At 49.9% G+C, this 26,284-nt stretch overlaps 10 protein-coding genes across 10 annotated transcripts; 5 read left to right on the top strand and 5 right to left on the bottom strand.

The window, feature by feature from the left end:
- Positions 1–2,999: 2,999 nt before the first annotated feature.
- VFPPC_04949 (heavy metal tolerance protein precursor) lies at positions 3,000–5,674 on the top strand (the record flags this gene model as incomplete). The annotated part of the gene is made up of 4 exons (XM_018284211.1): positions 3,000–3,200; positions 3,257–3,325; positions 3,393–4,038; positions 4,095–5,674. The coding sequence occupies 4 exons, from the start codon at positions 3,000–3,002 to the stop codon at positions 5,672–5,674; spliced, it is 2,496 nt and encodes an 831-aa protein (XP_018145609.1).
- Positions 5,675–6,032: 358 nt separating this feature from the next.
- On the top strand, positions 6,033–7,355 carry VFPPC_04950 (hypothetical protein; the record flags this gene model as incomplete). Its single annotated transcript, XM_018284212.1, has 1 exon — positions 6,033–7,355. One exon carries the CDS (start codon positions 6,033–6,035, stop codon positions 7,353–7,355), a length of 1,323 nt encoding a protein of 440 aa, XP_018145610.1.
- Positions 7,356–7,466: 111 nt separating this feature from the next.
- Positions 7,467–9,274, bottom strand: VFPPC_04951 (vacuolar carboxypeptidase Cps1; the record flags this gene model as incomplete). Its single annotated transcript, XM_018284213.1, has 3 exons — positions 7,467–7,621; positions 7,678–8,864; positions 8,928–9,274. The coding sequence occupies 3 exons, from the start codon at positions 9,272–9,274 to the stop codon at positions 7,467–7,469; spliced, it is 1,689 nt and encodes a 562-aa protein (XP_018145611.1).
- An 856-nt stretch (positions 9,275–10,130) lies between these two features.
- VFPPC_04952 (GCN5-related N-acetyltransferase (GNAT) domain-containing protein) lies at positions 10,131–10,661 on the top strand (the record flags this gene model as incomplete). The annotated part of the gene is made up of 1 exon (XM_018284214.1): positions 10,131–10,661. The coding sequence occupies one exon, from the start codon at positions 10,131–10,133 to the stop codon at positions 10,659–10,661; it is 531 nt and encodes a 176-aa protein (XP_018145612.1).
- Positions 10,662–12,390: 1,729 nt separating this feature from the next.
- Positions 12,391–14,146, top strand: VFPPC_04953 (benomyl/methotrexate resistance protein; the record flags this gene model as incomplete). The annotated part of the gene is made up of 2 exons (XM_022428426.1): positions 12,391–13,565; positions 13,615–14,146. The coding sequence occupies 2 exons, from the start codon at positions 12,391–12,393 to the stop codon at positions 14,144–14,146; spliced, it is 1,707 nt and encodes a 568-aa protein (XP_022284501.1).
- Positions 14,147–14,496: 350 nt separating this feature from the next.
- VFPPC_15874 (MFS sugar transporter-like protein) lies at positions 14,497–16,130 on the bottom strand (the record flags this gene model as incomplete). The annotated part of the gene is made up of 3 exons (XM_018293627.1): positions 14,497–14,723; positions 14,776–15,812; positions 15,880–16,130. 3 exons carry the CDS (start codon positions 16,128–16,130, stop codon positions 14,497–14,499), a joined length of 1,515 nt encoding a protein of 504 aa, XP_018145614.1.
- Positions 16,131–16,201: 71 nt separating this feature from the next.
- VFPPC_15875 (G-protein coupled receptor) lies at positions 16,202–17,746 on the bottom strand (the record flags this gene model as incomplete). Its single annotated transcript, XM_018293628.1, has 4 exons — positions 16,202–16,876; positions 16,935–17,156; positions 17,207–17,408; positions 17,469–17,746. The coding sequence occupies 4 exons, from the start codon at positions 17,744–17,746 to the stop codon at positions 16,202–16,204; spliced, it is 1,377 nt and encodes a 458-aa protein (XP_018145615.1).
- Positions 17,747–18,696: 950 nt separating this feature from the next.
- On the top strand, positions 18,697–19,380 carry VFPPC_15876 (thioesterase superfamily protein; the record flags this gene model as incomplete). The annotated part of the gene is made up of 1 exon (XM_018293629.1): positions 18,697–19,380. The coding sequence occupies one exon, from the start codon at positions 18,697–18,699 to the stop codon at positions 19,378–19,380; it is 684 nt and encodes a 227-aa protein (XP_018145616.1).
- A 199-nt stretch (positions 19,381–19,579) lies between these two features.
- Positions 19,580–21,545, bottom strand: VFPPC_04956 (C2 domain-containing protein; the record flags this gene model as incomplete). Its single annotated transcript, XM_018284216.1, has 2 exons — positions 19,580–20,474; positions 20,530–21,545. 2 exons carry the CDS (start codon positions 21,543–21,545, stop codon positions 19,580–19,582), a joined length of 1,911 nt encoding a protein of 636 aa, XP_018145617.1.
- Positions 21,546–22,662: 1,117 nt separating this feature from the next.
- On the bottom strand, positions 22,663–25,127 carry VFPPC_04957 (alkaline phosphatase; the record flags this gene model as incomplete). Its single annotated transcript, XM_018284217.1, has 10 exons — positions 22,663–22,901; positions 22,988–23,234; positions 23,298–23,393; positions 23,456–23,655; positions 23,713–23,825; positions 23,895–24,036; positions 24,092–24,161; positions 24,218–24,384; positions 24,445–24,604; positions 24,666–25,127. 10 exons carry the CDS (start codon positions 25,125–25,127, stop codon positions 22,663–22,665), a joined length of 1,896 nt encoding a protein of 631 aa, XP_018145618.1.
- Positions 25,128–26,284: the final 1,157 nt, after the last annotated feature.

The following is a 26,284-nucleotide window of genomic DNA, read 5'->3' on the forward strand; positions in this document are numbered from 1 at the left end:
CCATACATTACACATTGTCAATATCGACATACCCCGGCTTCACTCACAGACAGCGTTAGCCACCATACATATGTCACGGACGTCGGTGCTTCATCACCATGTCCCCCAGATATTGCTTTTACATGTTTTATTTCAGAGGAAACGTCGGCGCCATAAGGGGAATTTTCATTTTCATCACCATTCTACTGGATGAGACTCGGTGCCTGGCGCATTGAACCCTCCGCACCTAGCCAGAGGCTGCGTCAGCTCTGTCAAGGGCTTTTATACTTTTATTTAGGCGTTGGAAAGCGTACACGGATGATGAACTATGATTTGGGGAGTTTTAGGCCAGCTTTGTTTGAAAATATTGGTTGGGGCAATAGTATACTTACTGCTCCGACATAGCTATTCATACATATATAATACTTATTGTAACTTGATACAATATGCGAAACTTGCGATGTAGTTTGCCTGCTAAAGTGACATTGATGCCTTTTGGATCCGACATAACATGGCAATCTTCTTAAAGACGCCTTGGATTGAAACAAGAGGGCAGATTCCAACCTATCCGCAATGACTGAGCTTGCAGTCAACCCAATCCTCGATTCATTAACCCAATAGAAACCAAAATGAAGGTGAATCTAAAGTCTTTTGGCTTACCATCATGTTGAAACATCTTTACCCTATTCGATGCCTCACATAGAATTAGGAGCCATCTGGAGAAGGTGCAGGGAATAATTCACAGCACTTCTCTCTAGGTACACACTCCGTTTCAACCACTGGGGAAGGCAACGTTGCCAAGACTACAAAGGAAGGCAGACCCTGTGATTGCAATTGTTTCAGCAATAATTAAACAGCGATGTAGACGATCTCATAAGAAGTCTCAAGTGCAGTGGATAGTTGAAAGGTGTAGTGCATCATCTCGGCTGTCGGCCTTGGACAAGGCACTATCAGAAATGTATGCCATAAATCTAGACGAAACATGGCATACACCAACAACGGAGACGCATTTCCAATGAAAAACTCTCCATTTCTAAGCAGACCGTTGTTTCACTGGTAGACAAGGAATAACCCTACGCGTCCGGGTGCGGATGCTTCGCCCGCAGCTCTGCCACCACGCCAGATAACATCCCTTCACCCGCATGCTCATCATACACCTTCCCGTCAATTACATCTCCCGAAATATCTGTCCCAATTTTAATCCCCCCAAAATAATCGATGTTACCGCATGTCTCTTCATATTCCTGACTCGCATGTTCCTCTGTTTTCCCCTTTCCGCCGGCGGCTATGAACATTGCGTGAAGAAGTGTCCATTTTTTAATTCCTTTCACGTCGACTGTTGATATAAGTTAGCGTAAGAAGAGTCTGTGAATCAGGCAAACTTACCGTCAGACATTGCTGCTGATGTTGGGTAGGCCTCGGTCTTTGATGGGTAGTTGGCTTTTTGTGTGTTCGTAGTGTCGGGGGTAACAACTGAAGAAGTATGATCAAGAGGCATTTAGGAATTTGAGATACGGATATTCGGGCTCTTAAATAACATTTGGCTCGCCCGCAATGGATTTATTTTGGTTTACGATACTGCGGCTGCGTCATCTTAGTGATGACGACGTGTAGAGCCATGGGCTTGGCTATTGTGTTTTTAAGCCTAAGATGTTTCTCATTAAAGAGGTGTAAAAGAAGGAATACTTGGTGTTGAATCACGTAGAAAAGGAAAAAAAAGAGCAGCAATATGTTTTGTTTTGGATATTGAAAGCCTTTGTTAACGACAGCGCGTCGTGCTACCAAGGGAGATAGTCTGTGGGGTGTCTCTTGGTGAGTTGAGAAAAGACTTGATACGTGGTCTGTTTTGCGCAACGACCACTTTGGAAGCAGAAGCTGCCGGGCCAATTATTCCCAAAACGACTGCATCCTTTGAGTGTTTGTTGCAGTTTAGTGAAGAAGCGCTGCCTGTTTTCCCTACCTGTTGGCCTACCCGTCGTTGACAAAAATTGTTGGCATTGCGGGTTTTGTCAACGACTTTGACATTCTGTTAGAGTACCCGTAGCTAGGTAGCCAGGTTCTAGCGAAGAGTTGAGTTGGTAGCAAGGTATTCTGATATGTGTTGCAAAGTACTTATGTAAGCGCATGCATCTACAGTGGGAGGTCATAAGTATTGCCCACCAGACCCTAGTATGGATTAATTAAGTAGTCGCCTTTAGGTGGGCAAATACTTATGACCAGGTACTTTTTTCAGTAGCACATGAGGCTTGCTGCCTGGCAGGGCGTGAGCATCAGCCCTACCAAGTACATGTAACACCGACCGACCATCTCTACACACCCAGATGGGCTTGTGGGGCTCGTCACCGGCAGTTGCATCCTTCTTTTTTTTTTTTTTTTTTTTTTTTTTTTTTTCAGTGGTCATGACTCTGGTTGCACAACCTCATGCAAGCCTCGTGAGTCAAGCGGAGTGCGACGACTCTGTGTGGCGATAGTCTTGGTATGATGCTGTTTGCATGGGGTTGAACGGAAAGTGTCCGTTGGCTGCCTGATACTGCACCACACAGACAGATATTTGACAGATTCAGAACTAAACCCCCTAATGTAGACACATACCCTGCTACTCGTAAAACAAACTGCTGACGGCTTGCTTGTCAATTGGCGTTCTAATTGGTTGCCTACATGGCCGTTGCTGACCCAAGCCTCAAGTTTTGCAATTGACATCAAAATTTGCTCCACATCCAATGCAATGCAACACATGGCACAGCCGCCTCACCAACAACATTTTGAACACCCTGTGACTCAAGTCCCTTGGGCTGAAACCCTGCAGATGCCCATGTACAGCCTCATCTGCCGGAGTATAAGAGTTCGCAGGTCCGCCTATTTCGTTGTTGAGGAGTTTCCGGCGTTGTTGGGTCTCTGCCTATGAGTATCCGTCTGCCTGAACTTGTGGTTCGGCAACATTGAGGATCCTTCACCTATGTAAATAGGACGTCCCCGGCCACTTTTTTTCTCTCCAGTATTTCGTCTCTACAATTTTGAAAATGGATCTTTCTCGAGCCGATGCTGCCAAGGCAGCGTCGGTGTTGCACATTGCCTTTCCTGCTGCGACGGTCGCCTTGTTTGGCGCGCTGCCGATTCTTCGCTTGCTTACCCAGGGTCCTGCTAGTAGGGCTGCATATCACGTTCATTCAAGGCATAGATGGTGGTTGCGAGTATTGGATCCGCTTGTTGTTTTGGCGTTTGTGAGTAATTTCTTATGATAAAGTGGCGAAATTGTATTAATAACTCATTGAGATAGATTGGACAAGCTTTTGTGACCGCTTCCACTAGAGATGTCAAGATTGATGCCGCCGTCCCAAGCGACCTTGTGAGTAGACCTACCATTCAGCACCCAAATACTACTTCATCTCGTGATCCAGTATTAACGGATACAGCTTTACGCATTTGCTTCCATCTTAATCTGGGGAGGAATCAGCATCCTTCTCATAGAAGCAGAATCACCATACTGGCCGTCATACATTGTCGCCTGGACTGGTGGTTGCGTCTTTGATGCTATCCTCCTCGGCATCTCCGCCTCTGAACTCACGGAAAATGACGCCTGGCGCTCAAGCTTAGTAGTTCTACAGGCAGCTCGAATTGTGCTCTTCTCAGTACTAGCCCTGTACTGCTACTTCGTTCTGAAGAGCGACACAACCACCGAGAAGGCGTCGGACGAAGAAACACGTAGCCTCCTTGGCTCGCAGGACAACCCCGTCAACTCAGGCTCATCAACCGCTTACGGATCCCTCCATACTGCTGATGATGACGACGAGGGAGGCGACGAAGAGTGTTCAGATGACGAAGACGACAAGGAAATCAAGATGCTGCAGAAGAAGCGTCTCGAGGAGGCGGGCGGGTGGCTCGGGTACCTGAAAACACTCCTCGTGTTTCTGCCAATAATCCTTCCATACAAACATCGACCGACACAGATGTGGATTGTGGTTTTGGGTATTTGCATCGTGCTACAGCGCTTTCTCACCTTGATGATACCCCGTCAGTACGGTATCTTGACCGAAGCTATCGGCAACATGAGCGGTACAGGTGCGTTGAACCAAACACGCAGACTAATACAACAAAGACTAACAACCCTCTGCTAGGACACGTCCCCTGGAAAGAATTAATCACCTGGGGACTCCTAAACTTCCCCATCGAAGCCACCCTCTCCCTCCTCAACTCCCGAGCAGGAGAACGAGTCTCCCAGTTCGCCTACCGCCAACTCACCACCCTAGCCTTCTCCCACGTCATGAACCTCTCCATGGACTACCACACCTCCAAAAGCACCGGCCGCGTAGCCAAGGCCATCGAGCAGGGCAGCAACCTCAGCTACATGCTCAGCAGCTTCTACAGCTCCTTCCCCATCTTCATCGACTTCTTCATCGCCATCGTCTACCTCAGCACCGAATTCGACGCCACTATGGGCTTCATCGTCCTCGCCACGTCCATGATCCACATCTACGTCGCCTACAAGGGAAACATCAAGACTGTCCAGATCGAGCGACAAGTCACGGAGACGAGCCGCGCCGAAAACGAGACCCTCTACGACTCCATCACCAACTGGCCGACCGTGGCGTACCACAACCGCCAAAAGTACGAGGAGGACAGGTACGCCGCCTCTGTGTGGAAGGCGATTCGGAGCCAGCGCGCCTTCTACAACACCATGGACAATGTCAATTTCCTGGAGAGCTTTGTCATGGAGGCGGGTCTTTTTGCGGCGGCGAGCTTGGTTGCCGTGCGGATTGCCAATGGGACTGCGAAATTTAGCAGTTTTGTGTTCTTGGTGTCGTATTGGGATTCGATTCGGTCGCCCATGATTACGTTGGCTTGGAATATTCGCGAGGCGACTACGCATGTTATTGAGGCGGAGTGGCTGTACCAGCTGATTCAGACGAAGCCCTCTGTTCAGGATAGGGACGGGGCTGAGAAGATACGCCTCAAGGGGGGGAAGGTTGAGTTTAAGGATGTGGCCTTTTCGTATGGCCCTGAGAGGCCGATTATTCGGGGCATGACCTTTACTGCTGAGCCGGGACAGTCGGTTGCTCTTGTGGGCGAGACTGGCAGCGGCAAGTCGACGACGTTGAAGCTGCTGTACCGATTCTACGACGTTTCGGAGGGGTCTATTTCCATTGATGGCCAGGATATTCGTGACGTGACGCTCACCAGTCTCCGTGATATCCTGGGTGCTGTCCCACAAGATCCGTCCGTCTTTGACCAGACTCTCATGGAGAACATCTTGTACGCACGACCCGGCGCAACGGAAGACGACGCCATTGAAGCATGCAAAGCAGCTCGGATCCACCACCAAATCATGAAATTCCCCGACGGATACAATACCCGACTCGGTGAGCGAGGCGTCCGTCTGAGTGGTGGTGAATTGCAGCGTCTGGCTATTGCACGTGTAATTCTGCGTCAGCCCCAGATTGTGGTGCTGGACGAAGCGACCAGCGCGGTTGATTCAGAGACAGAGTCCCTGATCCAGCAGGCCATTGGGGCATTGAGCGCCGGCAGAACCGTGTTTATGATTGCACATAGGCTGTCGACGGTGGTGAATGCCGATTTGATCCTTGTAGTTGACCAGGGACAAGTCGTGGAGAGAGGCTCACATAGAGAGTTACTGCAGCGGAATGGCAAGTATGCTCGACTGTGGAACATGCAGACCCATGTCAAAGATGGGGAATGAATAGACACATAGATATTAATCAGTTAGACATTGTACAAATAAAGACTTCACCATATCACTAATACCTATCAATGAATATAATAATCGGAGTAATCAACACCGAGCCCCCACCAGCCGACATCGTCATCGGAAAAGCCGCAGTGGCTTACAACAATTACAGAAACGTTGCCCCCCATCAATCAGGTTACACCCGAAGATGATAATCTACTATAATTTCTCCATCGAGAATAGTCGTTTGCGGGGGTCCTCAACCACTTACAAGGGTCCCAACTTACAAAAAGGTATATTACACCATTTCCATCAAGTCAAGACAATTCACCATTCTAATGCTTCAAACTCACACCTCACCACAAACGAAATGAAGATCCCCCTCCTCGCGCTGCTAAGCGCCTCCCTCGCACAATGCCACGTCCAAACCGGCCTAGATGTCCTCATCTCCTCCCAATACAGCCAACTCTCCAACCGCAAGGTCCTCGTGCTGAGCAACCCAACCGGAATAACGCCCCAGCTCGACCTCGGCGTAGACGTCATGTTTGCATCCAAAAAGGTAAATCTCGTGGGTGTGATGGGCCCGGAGCACGGCTTCAGAGGGACGTCGCAGAACGGAGGGGGCGAGTCGACGTTTGTGGATGAAAAGACTGGTCTGACGGTGTATGATGCGTATAACGTGAATACGAGTACATTGATGGGATATATTAAGGATTCGGGGGCAGATACAATCCTCTATGATATTCAAGACGTGGGCGCTAGATTCTACACATGTATGTTTTCCCTCTTCTTCTCAAGGATGAACGTTAATGGTGTAGATATCTGGGCTTTATACGACACAATGGTCGCCGCTGCGGCTACAAATACTACCGTCATGGTAATTGACCGGCCTAATCCCATCACCGGCCTCAATGCCTTTGGTCCCGTCCTCAACGACAGTTACATCACATCGTATGTAGGTCGTCGACCCATCGCCCAAGTCCACGGCATGACAGTCGGCGAACTAGCAAAGATGTACGTCGGCGAGGGCTGGATCGCAGACGCCTCAAACGGATCACACCTCACACTCGACGTCATCAAGATGAAGGGCTGGAAGCGATCCATGCGCTTTGAAGACACAAAGCTCCCCTGGGTGCTCCCCTCGCCAAACATGCCGACTGTCGATACGGCGATGCTCTACGGCGGAAGCTGCATGTTCGAAGGGACGAGTCTGTCCGAGGGACGCGGCACAGTCCGTCCATTTGAGCTGCTCGGTGCGCCGTGGGCGAATGAGTCCTGGGCAGATGCGATGAGGGCGCAGAGGGTGCGGAATACGAATTACAGGTTTCAGTGCTTTACGCCCACGACGTCCAAGTTTCAGGGGCAGACGGCGTGCGGTCTGCAGACGTATATGGACTTGGATGGCGCGAGGGACTATGAGGAGTTTGATGCGCCGTTTGTGGGTGTCAATTTGTTGTATACGGCGAGAAAGCTGTTCGCGGAGGGGAGTACATCTGGTGAGAAGCCAACGAATACGTCCTTCCACTGGTTGTACAGCGGGACGTCGAAGACGTATGACGTTGATGTTTTGACGGGGTCGCCGCTTGTGAGGGAGAGTATTGAGAAGGGCATGACACCGGATGAGATACGGAGGGCTTGGACACCGCGGTTGCAGAAGTTTAGGGAGATTCGGAAAAAGTATCTACTTTATTAGGCTTTGACTATGGTCCATTTATGTAGTTTATGGAAAATACAGCTACTTCATTCATCGTAGTGGTTCATATATCCTGACATTCTATCGAGGTTGTACGTCGAATTGTGGTGTTTACGCATCAGCTGCGTCAAAGTTGCGCACGAGATTGTAGTAGAACTGCACCATCTCCATGTGGTGGTCCATGCGGATGCGTTCATCAATGGTGTGGATGCCCTCAGTGGAGTCTCGTGTAATGGGAGTCCATCTGTAGACATTGGGAGTAAGATCTGTTTCACATTAGCTTGATTCGTCGCTGTTGAGCCAATTGCATGTTATTACTTACTGACGTAGTGGCGGGTGTCGGTGTTTCCCGTCATAGTCTCACCAGTAGGGACAACGGTGCCGTCAAAGGCAAAGGTGTGGCGAATAGTTCCGGCAAGGACATCCCAAACTGCACCAGTAGAAGGAGAAATGGGGCTGGGCTTGCTAGCTTCCTTGGCCTGAATTACCAACGTTCCGTTGTAGTCCACCTCATCGTCAGTAGAGCTGATGAGAAGTTCGTGATCGTGTTCAGCGAGATAGTCCTCATACTCTTTGTCTCCCTCAAAGGCCTTCACCTTGAGGCCGTACTTCGATACGATATCCTTGATATACTTGACAACATTGTGCTGGACCAAGGTAAGGCTGTCTTGAGGAGCCACGCGGTAGTTGACGCCCAGAGTGGTAACCTCGGGCATGGCATTAATCTTTTGTCCACCGCGGATAAAGTCCACTGCTTGAGAGGTCTGAATCATGTACTTGGTCATCAAGCTGGCGTCGGCCATGAAATTGGCGACCCCTTCGAGATCGCCCTTTCCGAGCAACTTGGTAAGTTCGGGCGAATCATTCGGTGAGTATCGCGCCTGGCACATGAGGTGCTGGTGGATAGGGCCATCTTTGATCAATTTTGGCTGGTAAGGGTGCGACTCGAGAGTGGTGACGATCTCGGAAATGATACCAATTCCGGTATGGGGGAAAGGGACGGAACTATGTCCTCCAACAACATGCAGCTCGAACCAGATGTCAATGTGTCCCTTTTCATACACTCCGGGAAGAGCATACAAAACATCGCCAACTTGTGTCATTCCCAAGCCACCCTCGTCTAAGACGATCGCAATGCCGTTCTTTCCATATCGAGCCTCCAGGTGTTTCGCAATGTGGCCGGCACCACGGTATCCAGAGCACTCCTCGTCAAAACCAAATGCAAGAACAATAGTACGAGTGGGTTTCCACTTGGAATCCGACAGCAGGGTCTCCATGGTGGACATGATGGCCGTCAGACTGTCCTTGTCGTCCATTGAGCCACGGCCCCAGAGCCATTCGCCATCCCAGTGCGCAGAGAAGGGAGGATGAGTCCAGGTCTTTGCATCGGCGACCGGCACGACATCCTGGTGAGCTGCCAGCAGCATGGGCTTGAGGTCCTTGTTGGATCCCTGGATGGTGTAGACCAGGCCAAAGGTGTTGACCTTTTCGAGCTTTGCACGCTTGTGTCTGGTAACTGTTAGTGGGGTGCGGTTTTAGAAGTTTTGTTTTTGGATGTCAAATGCTACATACACAACAGGATATGTCTCAGCCAATACATCGTGAAGCTTGTAAAACGGCTTCCAGCGCTCGTCCTCCTCAAAAGAGCCGAGATCGTCGTAGCATATCGAGGGCACGCGCACCACCGCTTGGTGTCTCTTGACTTGCTTGTTGAGGGCGTCTTTGGACGAGAATAACTCCTTGGCCGATGGCAGACCATCCTTAGAAGGATCCAGGACTGGTGACAAGTCGCATTTGAAGTTGGATTTGCCAGAGGACAATGGCCATCCGAGAGGATGTTGGCTGCCGACAATCGGAGATGAGACGAATGCCGAGACGGAGCTCACTGCTGCGAGCAGCGAGAGTTTCTTGATGGCCATGTTGGCGACGCGATACCGATGCGACTCTGGTTAATGATAATGGGTTCGGCCCTGCTGTGAGTATTTTGAAAGAAAGAAAACAGACGGCCAACAAAATAGGAATTGGAACTGAAGATTGTCCCACCAGACCTTGGTATCGTGTGTAATTACACATCAGAACCGGGTGCTGGACCCGTGGAGCTCCACATTAGTTAGCTGTCTCAATTAGGAAGGTTCGATGCAGATACACCAGCGGTCACCATCATGAGAGTATGTCAACCGAAATGCAACAAATTGTAAGTTATTCTGAACTTGTTCTCTACTATGTTAAGCAGTATATTTTTTAATTTGATTATTCTGGTAATATTTATAACCAATTGACCTCGACATACTGCGAAGAGCACGATGAAATAAAAACCCCGGATCATTGACTTGAACTTTGTGCGGGGTTGACTCCGCGCCACTGCCCAGAATGGTCCAAGTTTTGCCGAGCGTCGCCAAAACGAGCCAGTTCTGTTCTCAGTGGTCACACAAGATTGGGGTGCATGGCATTCGACAGAGAGGGTCAATGTTCTTGCAGCTGGAGCGGAAGAGCATCACCGAGCCCTCGTGTGGTCTTGAGGTGGAATCAGCCAACCCGGTGTGACTCTTTGCGAGAACAAATACACAACAACATTTTTTTTCGAAACACTCAAAAATAAATAAAAATCACCAGCATCTATTACTGCAATTTCAAATAACAACTTTTCTCAATTATTATGCAAACACAGGAGAACACTTTTCTTGCAATCCACCGCACCATCCCCGCACAGCAGGAGTTAAAACATCAAAGATCATCAATCGCCCAACTCACCAGTCACCTCCACCATCAAACACCATGTTCACCATCCGCCCAGCAACTCCCGCCGACGCCCCTCTCCTCCCCGCAGTCGAACAATCCGCTGGCCAAACGTTCCGCCAAATCCATGACCTCGCCTGGATCGCCGACGACTCAAACCAACCAGTAGAGCGCCACCTTGCACTGATCGACCGCGGCGTGGCCTGGGTGGCCGTTGACACTTTGACTGACCACGAAACTGTCCCTGTGGGGTTCTTAAACGGCGAGATACTCGATGGCAATCTACACATTTGGGAAATGTCCGTCCACAAAGACCACCAGGGTAAAGGCATTGGTCGAGCTCTCATGGGCCAGGCGAAGCAATGTGCAATTGAGCAGAAGCTGCCATTTGTGACGCTAACTACGTTTCGAAATGTGCCTTGGAATGAGACGTTTTACCAATCTATGGGGTTTGTCACACTGGAAGGGGATGCAGTCACTGATGCTTTGAGGGAGGTGTTGGAGAATGAGGTTAAGGACGGATTACCAGCTGAAAAGAGGTGTGCCATGAGACTGTCGTTGGGTTTATAATCGAAACATTGCGCCGAGATTGATAACCGACTCGTCAACGGACCGCATCCAGTGTATAGGACAGCAGCCTCCGCCGTGTTGTGTTGCGTATATCCGACCTCAGCCGGCTGATTGATAATGGACAGGTCTCGGATCATGAAATACGCTTCGGTCTCGAGACTTTCCACCAACCGTCTTTTCGTCTCCGTCTTCAGCAACAATTATCTGTTGGCCCGTACATTCCGCTCGACATACTGAATTGTACGAGTGCGAGGCACTGCGCGTATTACGTGCGTAAACACCCATTTAACGCCGAATAAATCTGACCAACATACGGAGAACATGTGCGTATTTATGGCTTCAGGCCTGTGACGGAGCCGAAGTGCCGGATCCACCATCACCAGCGTCTACAGCATCAAGAATGGCTGGCAGCATCCCAGCTGGTTGTCCCCTGTCTGTCCTATCTTGTCTGAGTCTGGTGTCTCAGAGTCACACAAACGCCTGCAACATGGTCCGTGGCCAATGGCCCACTGGTTCCTCCCGACTGTTCCGAGCAGGGGTCTAGTCACATTGAATGTTCACAGTCCCGGCCGAAATTCCATGGAAAGTGGAGTTTGGCCGGGGGTTTGGAGCGCGAGCGCCGACATGACATGAGCATCCAAGCATCGTAGCTGGACAGTTAATGGTAATGGTTCATGGTTCATGAATACAAATCTTCAGTTGCTATGTGCTATTATTTACGAGGTGATGGAATAGCCTGCTTGTGATGAGGTCGATACACCAAGGCATGTACTCCATATTCCACAGACATTTAACGTGGCGAACATTATGTGACACGAATTGAATCGATAAACATCCATGTAAATGCGCAACCATGTCTTCCAGCCCTAGAAACAGAAAACCAGTAACATATGCATTAATATACCAAGATTTAGCCAATTGCAGATTTCCGAGTCGTATCTCCTGCATGCGCATCCTCGGTGGTTCACATTACATAGTCCGCGGATCACGGACAACCGCACCACCCTCAACCACCGAATGCAGCATGCAGCACATCATTGCTCCCGCCCACGAAACCGATCGCTTACAAATGAAACACTACCAACACTACCTGAACATTTTTGGCTCTTGTTTCGCAAACGAATTCTCTTCCCTTCCGTGGAGTTCAATACCGTACCTGTTGAGGCGAAAAACACCCATTAGTACGTAGCACAGCAGCGATGACATTCTCGGAGCCAAAAAAAAAAAAAAAAAAAAAAAAGTGGACAAAATCGCAAAATCGCCGAATCCAACATCCAAACTCGGATTCCCTGACGTCAACCGTCCATCCAACAGCCCCAACCCCAACCCAATGGCGCCATCCGCCAGTGGCGGCGTATTGGCTTCCCTCTTTAGGGCCGTTCTTATCCCCGAGCTTTGGAGGACGCGAAATGCCGACATCAAAGGTGTGACAGCTAGACCCACGGATGTTTCCATGCTGCAATAAAAGATTAGTGACACCGTGAAGATATGTAATCACCATTTGGGTGTGAGTTGAATCCTTATATTGGGCTCTCTTCCCACATTCCTGCGTCATTGCATCCCAGACAGTCTTGGATCTAATCTGTTCACTTAGATCCATTGTCAACACGGATGTTATCAGATGGAGTTGCTATACTAAACACCACATGCGTCCATCGACCAATATCAACACCTATCACAAACACCAGAACCTAATTCTCAACATACCTAATGGTAGTAAACCGCCATCATGACCGGACTCACGCGCTTCCTCTCCCGCCCCGTCAACAAGCCCTACCGCACAAAAGACCTCGACCACACGGAACCGCCCTTCCTCAACGACCAAGGCCTCCTCGCCTTCTCGCCAAATGACATCGAGAACCCGCAAAACTGGTCCACCCCCCGACGCATCACCGTCACGATATGCGCCGTCATGCTCGTCATGAACGCGACGTTCGCATCCAGCGCCCCCAGCGGGTGCATCCCCTCCATCGCCAAGGACTTCGACATATCAACTGAAGCGGCGGCACTCACAATCACCCTCTTCCTGCTGGGCTACTGCGCCGGGCCGCTGCTCTTCGCGCCGCTGAGCGAGCTCTACGGCCGGCGGTGGATCTTCTACATCTCCTTCACTATGTACATCGCCTTCAACTTCCTGTGCGCGTTTGCCCCCAACTTCGGCAGCCTTCTGGTCGGGCGGTTCCTCACGGGGACGCTCGTCTCCGCCCCGTTGAGCAACTCGCCTGGTGTGCTGGCCGATATCTGGAGTCCGCTGGAGCGGGCCAACGCCATGGCTCTTTTCTCGACCATGGTCTGGATCGGTCCGGCGCTAGGCCCTGTTGTTGCAGGCTTTCTGGAGCTCAAGAAAGATTGGCACTGGGCTTTCTACGTGCTCATCTGGTTGGGAGCAGGAACATGGATCATCATGCTCACCATTCCAGAGACTCACGGTCCAACTATCCTCCTTCACAAGGCGAGGCGTGTGAGAAAGGCGAAGCTACCCGGGTATGAAGACGTCAAGGCCCCTGCTGAGATGCAGGACCGATCTATCAAGAGCGTCTTTAGCGTTGCCCTAACCAGACCCTGGATTATTCTATTCGACCCTATTTCACTACTGTGCGCAATCTATCTTGCGGTGGTGTATATGCTTCTGTATATGCTCTTCAGCATCTACCCCATTGTATTCCAAGAACGTCGCGGATGGAACTCCGGCGTAGGAGAACTACCCCTTATCGGAACAGTAGTCGGTGCTGTCCTCGGCGGCGCCATCGTCCTCTACGACACCAAACGACGCTCCAACAAGATCAAACGAGGCGAGCTCAAGGTCGAACTCATGGAGCCAGAGGATCGTCTTCCCCTAGCCATGGTTGGCGGTATTGGTTTCGCAGCAGCCATGTTCTGGTTCGCATGGACAGCCGAGTTCAAGTACGTTCATCTCCCATCACCACTTTACACGAAAACTAACAAACTTCAGTTCCGTACATTGGATCGTGCCCACCATTGCGGGCGGCCTCCTCTCCACGTTCATGCTCCTCATCTTCGTAGCATACCTCAACTATCTCGTCGACGTATACCTCATGTACGCTGCCTCCGCCATCGCCGCCAACACAATCGCCCGATCTGCCTGCGGTGCCGCTGCGCCCCTCTTCACCAACCAGATGTTTCATGCGCTGGGCGTCGGCGGCGGCGGTAGTCTTGTCGCCGGCGTGGCTACGCTTCTTGCGGTTGTGCCGTTCGTGTTCTACAAGTACGGCAAGGCAATCCGCATTCGAAGCAAGTTTGCTCCTACGAACACGAAGGAGAAGCGTCGTGTTGAGGATGAAGAGGCCAATCCAACTGATTTTGCTGGTCAAAGCTCCTCTGAAGTCGATAGCTCTACTGATGTGGAATCATCACACTCGTCTGTTCACGATGAGAAGGCTAAAGAACAAAATCTGTCTACTGGCACTGGGGTTTTGTCTCCGCACGAGCCAGTAACATCTGATTCAAAAGCAGCAAAAGCATAGCTAATTTCTACACTAATATAGAAAACAGAGGGAAATGGGGGCACATTAAAGGGCGCCTTAGAGAACGGGTGTTTTACCTCACCATATTTCAAGCCTGAATAGCACACATTGTACATTACACGCATATCCTAGAAATTTCACATAGCGAGCATTCATCGCACCTTAATAGACTTGACCGCAGTAATAGAATGCATTACAAATACAACTAAAGCATACACTGCTTAGGGTTACCAAAGAACACACTCCTCTGACCATACTGTGATACCATACCACCAAATTATAACGATAACAATACTGTCTTAAAACTATTATTCATCCCCTCTTCCACACTAAGGGCCAAACCCGAAAGCTCATTCATACCGCGTCATGTGCCCAGAAGGTACCCATTTCCGACTGTTCCAAGCTTTCAGTCCACTTGCGCCATACATGAGATTCACGTTCTCCAAAGACAAGGCTTGGGACTCGTAAAGGCAGAAGAAAATGAGCGCTGCGGCGGCAAGATTGGTTCCCACAAGTACGAAGCCGAAGGAGTAGGACAAATGTCTCGTGGCAATAGGCGAGAGGAATGCAATCAGAACTTTCCCAACAAATTAGCAAAGCACTTCAATACTTGGACTCACTTCACCTACAGTTTCCGAGCCAGTTTCCAGCAGTTGCCATGGATGCTTGTTTAGCTCGAGTTCGCAAGGGGAACAGTTCCCTAGCCGCTACCCAAGTGATCGGGCCCCAGGTACACGCAAAAGACGAAATAAATGAAAAGACCGATGCCATCATAACGAGTGAAGTCCATGTGAGGCCATGAGCGGACCGCAATTCGGACTTGCGCACGGTTCCGACTGAGGCAAAGACGATAAGGCAGCCAGCTTGCCACAAAGCACCAACAATCAGGGGCCATCGACGTCCGAACCTCTCCACCAGCCAGAGACCGAAAAACGTTGCCAGGACATTCACTGTAGCTAGAACGAGCTGTACTAAAATGGGTTTATCGTAACCAGCTGATTGAAATATGGTGACTCCGTAGTAAAAGAAATAATTAATGCCGGTCCACTGCTGCAGGAAATGGATCCCAACACCAAGAAGGGTCCGATACAGAACCTTTGGCATGTTTTGGCTGGACCGGAAACATTCAAACCATGAACTATTTCCAACTTGCCGTTGTGACCCTAAGATGTTCTTCATTTCGTCAAAGTCTTGCTCAATAACAGGGTCGTGAGGTTTGTCTGCCAACCCACGAAGGCGAGCCAGTGACATTCGGGCTCCTTCCCAATCCTCGCGAGCTGCAAGCCATCTGGGAGATTCGGGTATACTGAGAACACCAGCAAAAAAGACCAGGCAGAAAGGGAACTTTAGTAGAATAACAACCCTCCAAGACACAGTCTGGTCCTCGATATTCGAGAAGCCGTAGCAAATTGTAGTGGAAATCAGGATACCAAGGGTAACTAAGAGTTGATACGAGGCGACCACGGCACCGCGAACTTCTTTCGGTGAAGATTCAGACTGGACCATAGGAGCGGCAACCGACAATTTCCCCAAGCCAAGTCCGGACACGAATCGACCCAACATCAGATGAGATCCACGCGACGCACACATCTGGCACGTATCACCAACGACCAACACGAATACACCTAGGAGCAGACTCATTCGGCGACCCCACCAATCGGCAGTACTAGCACCAGATGTTAGACTTGTGTTTGATAGCAATCAAAAGTATTTCTGCTATGGAAGACTCTCACTATGCACACGAAAGCGCCCCAAACAATGAACCCAAACTCGTGAGGGAGACGATGAGAGACAAGGTAAGGGGGGGCAGGTGGTCCGCATCTGCACCAAATCGACGGATGAATTCGTGGAATGTTAGAATGCCGGAGATTTCACCAACGTTGTAGCCAAAAAGGAATCCGCCGAGCGAGGTAGTGGCGGCCATGAGCAACGCGGCTGAGCCGCATAGTGCCTTTTTGAAGACGAACGGCCTTAACCCAAACATGGTGGCGGGAGGGGATGAAGGAATCTTGCAAAGGGAAGAAATAGACAGTCTTGTTCAGATGGGTTTTGTTTTCACTTTGTTTCGTGAGTCTCCATATCGGGGAGGTGCAACCCGTCTCGCTGGGACTCGCTGAATGCATCGCACCTTTCGTTCGATGAAATGTCCATTCTGCTCTCTAAGCGAGATCGGCAGTCACCTACGCCGTATCCAAATTTAGTCTTTATAATTCTCGCTTCGGCCTGCACCGTGGACCAGCTCGTCGTGAAGAAGATGATTGCGTTCCATACACCTTGAAGTGGCAAGACACAGCCACTCGCGATGCTGAGAGAATAGCTGACTTGCCCTCCATTGGCAAGACTGTAAAGTCTGTTGACTGAGCTTGGAATCCATGTAATTAGCACGGAAAACCCAAAGATGAAGCTTGTCCGAAGATACGCCATCTTCACCGGATCCAGGCGCTTCAGCTTCATTGAGGCTGTCGAAGTGAGGTTTCCCAGTCTACCCGCAAGGGTTGTGCGTTTCTTATGCTGCCCTCCAGAGGAACATATCGTTTCAAATTGTGGAGTCGGGAGGGCCATTTCGCTATCAGAGTCATTGTGAGAATCCAACCACGCGCTACGAGATGTTGTTCTATGAGCAACGTGAGGGGGCAGGGGAGGATGGTCCTCGACGAAACTTGAAAAGTTGGTTGTAACTTGGACTCCCATGGGAACGAGTCTGTAGCAGCTATTTTCATCCGTGGAATTCTGAAAAGTTAATCATCTAGTGCACGAATTGTGGGAGTATGTACCAAGGTGTCCTCACCTCTTCTACTGAGGTCATATTCTCGCTATCAGACAAGGATCCATTCCGGTAATTACTATTCGAAACCTGAAATGTAACATTACGCAGCTGATTCCTGTGCCGAAAGACATGATATCCAACAGCAATATAGATGAAGATGGAGAAAACAATGCAGATCCAAATAGGAATGTAGTATGCGTAGAGACGGATGATGCTCCATTTCGGTCTAATCCAACACCACAACTTTAAATTGTCAGTATGAGCTATAAAAAGGCATCATCAGTTGTACGTACTGCTGCATCACCAAAGACGGGCCCCCTCTCATCATTACGAATAGAAAGAAGTATAGTCGCAGGCAGCATGGGCCCGCCGAAACATATCACACAATACACCCATGTGTACTTTTGAAAGTTGCACGGGTTAGCATTATTAAAAAATACCAGAAAAACATTGACCGCCATGGCAAACGACCACCACGGGTCAGCCTGCATGAACCTAGACTTGAACGTCAGGACTGTGTGGTCAAAGAAATCCCCGGAAATCTGCTTCTCTTACCATTGGAACATGAAGCCTTGAACCTGACAAAGCGCCGAGTCCTCGCCCATGCGTAGTCCATCGTAGCCCATCATCGAGGCTACGCTTGCCCCGGCGTTTGCTACAGAAGCACACACGAGAAACATGTTTGGGGTTGTACGGAGCTTCTTGAAAGTCACGAAGGGGGCGACGGTTACAAGGATAGCAACCATGGATAGACTCGCACCGGTACGTTCGAGGGTGATAAGGGTGTTGATGTGGTCGGTGCTGAGGATCGATCCGTCGTCGCTGCTCTCCATGGTTACTGACTGTCTGTATCTTGAATTTGATGATGTGAGGAGAATGTTGAAGTTTGAAGAATCGGATGGGTTTCTTTTCAGAAATGGTATCGTCCCATGTTTGTGGGTTGCCGGTTGGTACTGCCAGCTGGCGAGAGGGCTTAACGTCCCTGACAGCTGTCACGGAGGCAATCATTGCAACGACCAAACTTTACTAGCTGTGAACTTGGTCATATTTCTGTCGCCTGCGTTTCTGCTGAACTACTAAGCCTCTGCAGTTCATTCCGGCATTTCAACAGCTCTGAATGTAGTGCAAGGCATCATCTTGCATCTCAAGGGCTCTGGTGTCACCGGTATCTATAAGATATGCCGCGAGAACTGTGGCTCAAGACTGAAGAGTGTAAGACGGTATCCAGAACCAGCATCTGCCGACAATCATAACAAAGATGCAGAAATTAAATGGTAAGGATAATCTCATCTAAACAGCTGTCATAAAACACGGATATATACGTATTCATCATGTAGCATAAAATATCCACATCAACTGCAAATTACACTGCTCCCCAATAGACCATGACTAACCTCATGTATAGACCCCACCATAGCCAGAAGCCGAATTCGTATTTTTCACTCAGTCTCACGTATGCAAGTAAACATCTATATTTAGTTGCAACTTACAAGCCCCTTAGAAGATAACTTGCAAACCTATATCCAATGAAATATCTTTCCAACAATTCCTTCTCAATAAATCAGACGGCAACCAGACGCTAGCCCTGCATCCCGGCACTTGAACCGCGGAGCCGCCCGCCCCACCACCTGTCTGGTCTTCACTATCCACTGTTCAACCTCCGACATCCCATAGCCGAGGTCCTTTCCCCATACAACCTCAACTTATATCAACCACCAACACCATCACCAATTTGCAATTCACAACTCACAACTCACAACTCACAATTCACAACCATCTCACAATGTCAGAAAACAACCCATCCCAACTCACCCCCCTAGACCGCGTCCTCTCCCCCCCTCTAAACCTCCACCCCCCAAACACCCCATCAACGCTCTACCCATCCGCCCTCACGTACTTCACCTCCATCCCCTGGTGCGCGAACCTCCTCCTCAGCGAAACATCCCCCCACGGCATCGGCCCCGCCATCCCCTTCATCCCACAATGCTTCAACCCCATGTCCCCCCAGCACGACCAATTCGTCGGCGCAACGCTCGCCAACCCCCGCGGTCTACGGCACGTGCTCTCCTTCTTCCGGCCCGACGATGAGACGCACCTCCGCGATCCAGCACGGCCCATCACGCGCGTGGACACGCTGTTTGCCGTGGGCGAGGGGCTAAGCGGGTATCACAACATTATCCACGGGGGCATGACGATGACAATGGTGGATGAGGCGATGGGCACGGTGAACGAGATCAACACGGCGCTGGGGAAGGACGGGCTGGTGCACAAGCTGAGTAGTGTGACGGCGAGTCTGGAGATTAAGTTTCTGAGGCCGGTGCCGGTGCCGGGCGTGGTGTGGATTACGTCGTGGACGGAGAGTATTGACGGGCGGAAGACGAGGATGAGGTGTGAGGTGAAGGATGGGGAGGGGGCGGTTTTGGCGAAATGTGCGAGTACGTGGGTTGCTTTGAAGGCGAATTTATAAGTTGTTGATGAGGATGGATATAGATGTCTTGGAGTTGGCTACCATAGATGGTGTGGGTTAGATGTGACAGCGGTGCAAAAAGTGGTATCATATTAGAACAAGATACACAAATACTAGACCAAGCACAAATACTCGCTAACAAAGTACATTCCAAACTTTGAAATCAAACATGCCAACCATCACATTTTCAACTTCCACATCACGCCGCCACCTCAGTCTTAGCAGCCCTCGACCCTCTCATTGCATCCTTCAACGTATGCGGATTCTCAATTGCAGCAAACGCAGCCTCCCTCTTACTCTTCTTACCAGACTCCCAGGTCTCATCCCGATCATTCAACTCACTCTCCGCAGAGCTGATACTGCTCACACTCCTATTCATAACGACATTAATCATACGACCCTCTCTCTTCTTAGTGGCACGCTGATTCTCCTTCAACTTCTGCAGCTCCTCTTCCTCCCAGTGCATAGCAATGACACCCATGTTGGGGAAGTTCCTCTCCAGAAACTCCTTGAGCTTCGGCAGAATAGACTTATCGGGTCGGTATGTTCCCGAGTCATTGTCAATAACAAGCTGATAGTACGCCGGGTTAGGAGGGGGCGAATCCTCAGGAGGACCCCCGGAAAGAGGCTCCTTAGGATGCGTCTTCACTTTGGGATCAGGGTCATCCGAAGCGACAGGTCGTTCGAGTCGGCGTATAAAGAATTCGCCAGAGCAGGCGATATACGTCTCGACATTAGAGTGCATAGTGTGCTTACTCAGGAGATCGATGCCAAATTCCTTACCCGTCTCTGTGAATCTAAATAGTCCGTCCAGCGTGAGGACATAGGTGAACAGGCGGCCGCCTTCATCAAAGTGAGCGAGCCGGAGCAGAGCCATGGTAGCCGCGTCGGAGCACGGCTCGAAGTCGCCCCATTCCGTGGATTGATCATAGTTGTACACGCGGTTGTGCTGCTTGTGTAATGCCATGTTGAGAACCTTGCCGCGAATACCTTTGGACGAGAACATGGAGCCGATAATGGGTCTGAACTCGACATATCGATGGTACAGCTCGGGTGGTACCGGGCCTTGCAGCTGCATTTCGTTGGCTTGGAAGCTACACAGCTCGTTAGTATCAGGATCTTCATACGTCGGTGGAATCAGGCGCATACTCGTATTTTTGGCTCTTCTTCTCTTCGGCCCTGCCCGAACTCTCAGGTTGACTCGGTCCTCCATCCTGATCATGCTCCTCATCCTTATTCACCTTGGTCCCTGCAAGTCTCCCAATCATAGGACTAAAATGCTTCGTCCACATGGTCGGACCAACCGTATACATTTGCGCATACGGAGGGTCCGATTTGCCCAGGACCTCAATACTAATACAGAGCCGTGGAGCTAAATGCGTATCAGAGTATATCAAGCTCGCTATGCCTTTGACCAGGAAAGCTCGCTTGCTCATCATCCGCTTCTTGCCTTCAAACTCCTTGCCCGGCGGAGGGATGCCCTCCCACTCTTCATAAACCTGAGGTACCTTGATTGTGACGTTTCCGAGCCGATCATCATGGTCGGCGGCGTCCTCATCGTAAAGCCGGCACTTGAGTGTGAAGCCCGATCTGGGGACATTCGCGACTACCCACTCTTCGTTCCATTCTGGCTCTGTCGTTTTTCGAATTGTTCGTGTGCGATGGACCAGGTCTGGATCCTCCTTATGTCTCTTCGGATTGGACGCCTTGAGCGTTGCCGTCAGGAAGGGGTCAGAAGATGCAGTGCTCAAGTCAGCTGGTGCCAAGTTGGCGGCGGAACGAAATGTAAATCGCAAGGTGTAGCCTGGAGGTGCATCAGGCAGAGGAGTTTTGTCGAAACCTCCTGGCGGCTTCTTGCTTTTGATGGCGTTTTTCAGACCAGTGCTCGTCTTTGGTAAGGGCTTGTGAGACGAATTGCCACCGTTTTGCTGCGCTTGCGAATTGTCGGCGCGGGGTGCATCCTGTTCAGTCGGGTTTGCGTCGCCTGAATTGGATGGTTGAGTAGTGTCAGGCTTGTTGTGAGGCGGTTCATCAATGTTGACGTCGTTTTCGTTTCCGTTTTCGTTTTCTAGGCCAGGTCCCGGTTGGGTGATTTCAGGCTTCGTCTGATCATGGCCGTTGACGCCGTTTGTCGCGGGAGCCGAATTTGTGGTGACAGTCGCCATTTGCAGTAGCGTTTGAAGCTTGGCCGCGAAGCCAAGACTTTAGGGGAGTATCGTCTCGAGCTTAATTGAGCGGTCGCAAGTGTCGTGCTTGGTGATATTACGACGGTGGAGTGGATGTCGTGATGCAATCAATCCAGAGCATTCAGCAGCGGACAACGATGAGAAAACAACTTGACGAGAAAAATCAGTCCATAAGGTGAGCCATTGGCCAACGTCTTTATGCAGGCTGATCTCGGCGAGTTTTTGGTACGCGTCTGCAGTTGATGACCATCGACAGGAAGAAACGTAAACCCAACGTCGTATGCAGGCGACACAAGGTAGAGAAAATGTGAAAGAGAAAACAATTGCGCGATGGCGATTTCAACATCGCTTACGGAGGACCACGCCCTGTCACCTCAAATTTCCTTCTCGGCTATCATCCGCGACCGAATGTCCCACGATACACCACATGCTTGTAGATGCCATCGTCCAATGCAGAAGACGGCGTCAATAAGTGACGTCAAGCTGCACATTGTGGGTGCCGAAGAGCCGGGATCAGCGCCCCAAACCTGGTAATGTGCCTCTAATAATACCAGCAACCCGCCAGAACGAGAGGAGAGTTTCCATCTCGTGGTCTGGACTCTGGGGCCAGGGTCGATGGCTGGACGGGCCAATTGCAGTAGTTCGTGGAGACATTTGGACCGGACTTTGACGATTTGGGGATGCGAAATGGTCAAACCCAAGACTCAAGATGCTGGTAAATTGGGCCAACAAGGGCTGACGACCCACTGACGCCATTCTGCCAGTAGAAGCGGGTATTAAATGAACCAGACTTGACATTTGAAGATTTTGATGGGAAAGTTCAGCCTTGAATCTGCATCAAGCGACTGCCAAACATCTTTGCTTGAGTGGCGCTGATCCATGTTTGTTGGAGTTGAGCGTCATTCCATCACAATGTGCCTTCACAGAACCAAAGTCAACAACTTGCTCGTGATATTCGCATCAATATCAAATTCATCCACTTCATCAAACTGACATGCCGAATTAATCTACCTCAATCTCCAAACCCATACTTGACAGACATTCTTTTCATACCCCCAAATGTTGCCATCTCACATCTCCACCAGCACAGCCCAACTCATACTTCTTTCTTCTTATCCATACTCTCCAGGTACATCTTCGGAAACCCAATAACCTGCCATTTTCCAGTATCCGTATTCAGCGTCAAGTTAGTGTGCTTGACCTCACCACCCTTGAGCGCACCACTCTCAACTCTTCCACCTGCAATAGGTCTATCTATCTTGTTGCCGCCAGCAGCAACGGTAAAGTTGGCCAGCGGGAGATCCCAGCCGTTGCGAAAATTGACAGTGGGAGATCCTAATACAAAAAGTTGAGTCAGTACAATACAATCAAAGTTTCGTGTTCCTCAAGATGTCCTCAAAAGAAAGCAAGGCAAAACCTACCGTAGTACTGGGCCGTGGTCTTCTCCGGAGTAACAGTCAAGTGGAAATATCCTCGATAATAACCCTCCTGCCAGCCAAGTTCCTCGTTACGGCGGAGAAAAGCGCGGGCACTGTTACCAGCAACAGGTTCGATAGGTCCCTGGTGTCCGCCAGAGCTGACTGCCGTGCCGGCGAATTCAACTCCAATGGCTCCATTCCCAGTTGCCTTGTCGTATGGCTTCGTGCCTAGCCATGCAAGATCCGAGGCCTATGTGATGCTCATTAGTCTTGTACCTCATGTGTCGAGGGAACCTATGAGTATTGTACTCACCCAGTTCTGGTGCGTGTCTCCAGCCAGGAAGATGTTGTTGTCAATTTTGTTGTCATACAGATGTTCCAGAGTCCTGTTGCGGTTTGCAATATATCCCTGTGATACCGTAAGTCAGTCATTACCAAAAAGCAAGGAGTCAACACCACCACACGACTTACATCCCAGGAATCGCCGTCCAGCCCAAACTTGTCATCCTGGTATATGCGTGAAAAGATAATCTGGTTACCAATGATGCGCCACCTTGCACCACGCTTCTTGGACTGGCTGAGTGTTCGATAAAACCAGCTCTCCTGACGAGGTCCCATCAAAGACCGGCTGGCATCATCGGAAATCTTGGTAATGTAGTTCTTATTCCAGTCTGCCAAGGGTCAGCGCCTCCGTTTTACCAAGATACCATGTGATACGATATGCTTACTGAGGTTGGTGATACTACGGTCGTAGTTTCGGGTGTCAAGAATGACAAGATCCAGCAGCTTGCCCATCTGGAAGTTTCTCCAGACTCTCAGGCCATCGTCAAGATCGGCTTGACTACAGCAGGCCATATTAGTCGATCAACAACTCAACATTGCGGACATCGCACAAGGCTGGCAAACTCACCGAATGGGCATCCACTCAAAGTACGATCGAACAGCATGAGCCTTGCGAGTTTCAACAGTAATCTTAAACCCAGACTTGAGGAACGAGTCCTCAGTGTTGTTAAGCTCACTGAATCCGTCCTTCCAGCCATTGTTGGCAAACTCTACGCGGCATGTCAGTCCACGTACTTTCACTATCCTCTCTCAAACCCGACTCACCGTGATCATCCCAAGTCGTAATCCAAGGGTGGTTCTGGGCAAGAAGCTGCAAATCAGGGTCGGTTCGGTACTATTTTCGTGTAAGCAACACATCCTCTCGCCTGCCACACCGCAATCAGCACGTACCTGTCCATGTCGGGTCCTGTAGTCACCAAGTGTCCAAAGAATACGAGGGGGCTTCATAACACGCCCGCCCGGCCTTGCATGCTCATATATGTAGTCACCAAGATGGATGACATAGTCGTGCTTATCCTTTCTAGCAGCGTTTCCATAGGCATTGAAGTGACCATTGCCTGTAGAACTGATTAGCTTTTCGTCTCTCACCGGTTGCCAGTAAGAGCGCTATCACTCACGGTAGTCGGCGCACGCAAATACAGCAAAGCTCAATTTAGACACAGCGTCATCCTTGCCAGGCGCCGTCTTGGTACGTCCAACAGGACTCTTGTTGGTAGATCCGCACACATTAAACTGGTAAAAGTACGAAGTCAACGGCTTCAGACCCTTGGCCTCAACCTAAAATAAAAAGAGCTATTAGCACTTCTTCTCGGCTCTTATGAAGAAACCAGCGTCTCACCTTGACAGTGTAGTCAATATCAGACGTTGTATATGCCTTGCCACTAGCAACAACCTTTCGGTCCTTACTATCAGGCTTTTCGGCCTTGAAGACCTGCCACTCAAGACAGATGGGGTTAGGATCAGCCTTGATATACTTCTCCCTCTCGTGGCTATACAGAGGAGCAGTGCCATCAACCGTCACTTCACTCTGGCTGGAGTCATTTGACGGGGCAACACGGGTCCAGAGAATAACACTCTCAGACCAAGGATCACCTGAGGCAATGCCATGAGTGAAATGCAGCTCCGAAGGCTTATATTCCACATTGTCACGCTTCCATGATCGACGCTCAACAAGACCAACGTCAATCCCTAGGCGTTCATGACGCTTGGAAGGACTGTCATAGTTGAGGTTACCGTCAAAGCTGGCAGTAGCCGTACTGACCAGCACACTGGCGGCGTAAAGGAAAAGTTGAGACCTCATGACGTCTGTATGGTGTAAAATTTACAACCAAAAGATACGCCTCACCTCTGTCTTCTTCAGAACAGCTATCACAGCAAAGGGAAGGAGGCATACTTATATTCTGTCTCGGTTCTCGGCTTCGCCGTCCATCACGGACTCTTCCTTCTTCTTGAATCCTCTCCACATCTCGTCAGAATTATTCCACATGGCACCTACCACCCAACAGAATCCTCACAATAGGGTCACGTTCGTCGTAGTTTGCACGGGCCAAGAACTGTCTGCTTCGGCTAACACGTTCTGTGCAAGCGATCCCCAATAATACCTCCCTTAACCGAGACCAAGAGTCGGTCACCATTGAGGTGTTTCAAGGATATATTGAATGGCTAGGTTGGGGTAGTTCTGTCGCCGCTGTTTCTTCCTTGGCGAGACAGGCATGTACGAACCATGAAGCACCATCCACATGGTGGTCTAGTTCTCAAGACTTTTTTTACCATAGCTCAACCAGGGCAAATCAGAACCTGCATGTTAGTCAGAAATCACTCACTTTCACAGACATCTGAGTTCAAAAAGGGAAAGATGTTTCGGCAAACAAATGACGTGAAGTAAAAAATGCCGAATCTCCGGGGTCGAGACCCCAGAATCCAGACTGTATACAGTCTGTCGTCAAAAGTATTTGCCTACGTCACGTATACACTAACACTCGTCTATGTCCCATTGAATACAAGGCGATATGCAATACCGTCAGTTGGTTGAATACTTTTGACCCCAATTGTACATATCATATCGGAACCAACACACGAAGCGAAATGCATGCAGACAATATATTAGGACCACCCAATCTTTTACCATCCAGCACAGCCACTCACCCATCAGTAGAGTTCATATGACAGCTCAACATCCCATAAAAGCAACACTGCTTCAACCACTGTCGCAGAATAGGGTCAACTTGCAGCTGGCACGGGACATGTCTCATCTGCAACATGTCCAGCTGTGAACGCTGTAAGAAGGGATCGACAGGAACACGGTAAGCCGTGCACGCCACATTATCCTCAATTGGTTACGGGCATTAAATTGCACGGGGTCAGTGTTACTGCGACTGTAACCCCAGGTTTGGTCTTATCTTTTGCTGCTCCAGATAAATGAGTGTGGGGAGAGTGATGGACGAAAGTTACAACTAC

The sequence above is a fragment of the Pochonia chlamydosporia genome, chromosome 3 (assembly GCF_001653235.2).
Source record: "Pochonia chlamydosporia 170 chromosome 3, whole genome shotgun sequence".
Classification (NCBI taxonomy): Eukaryota; Fungi; Ascomycota; class Sordariomycetes; order Hypocreales; family Clavicipitaceae; genus Pochonia; species Pochonia chlamydosporia.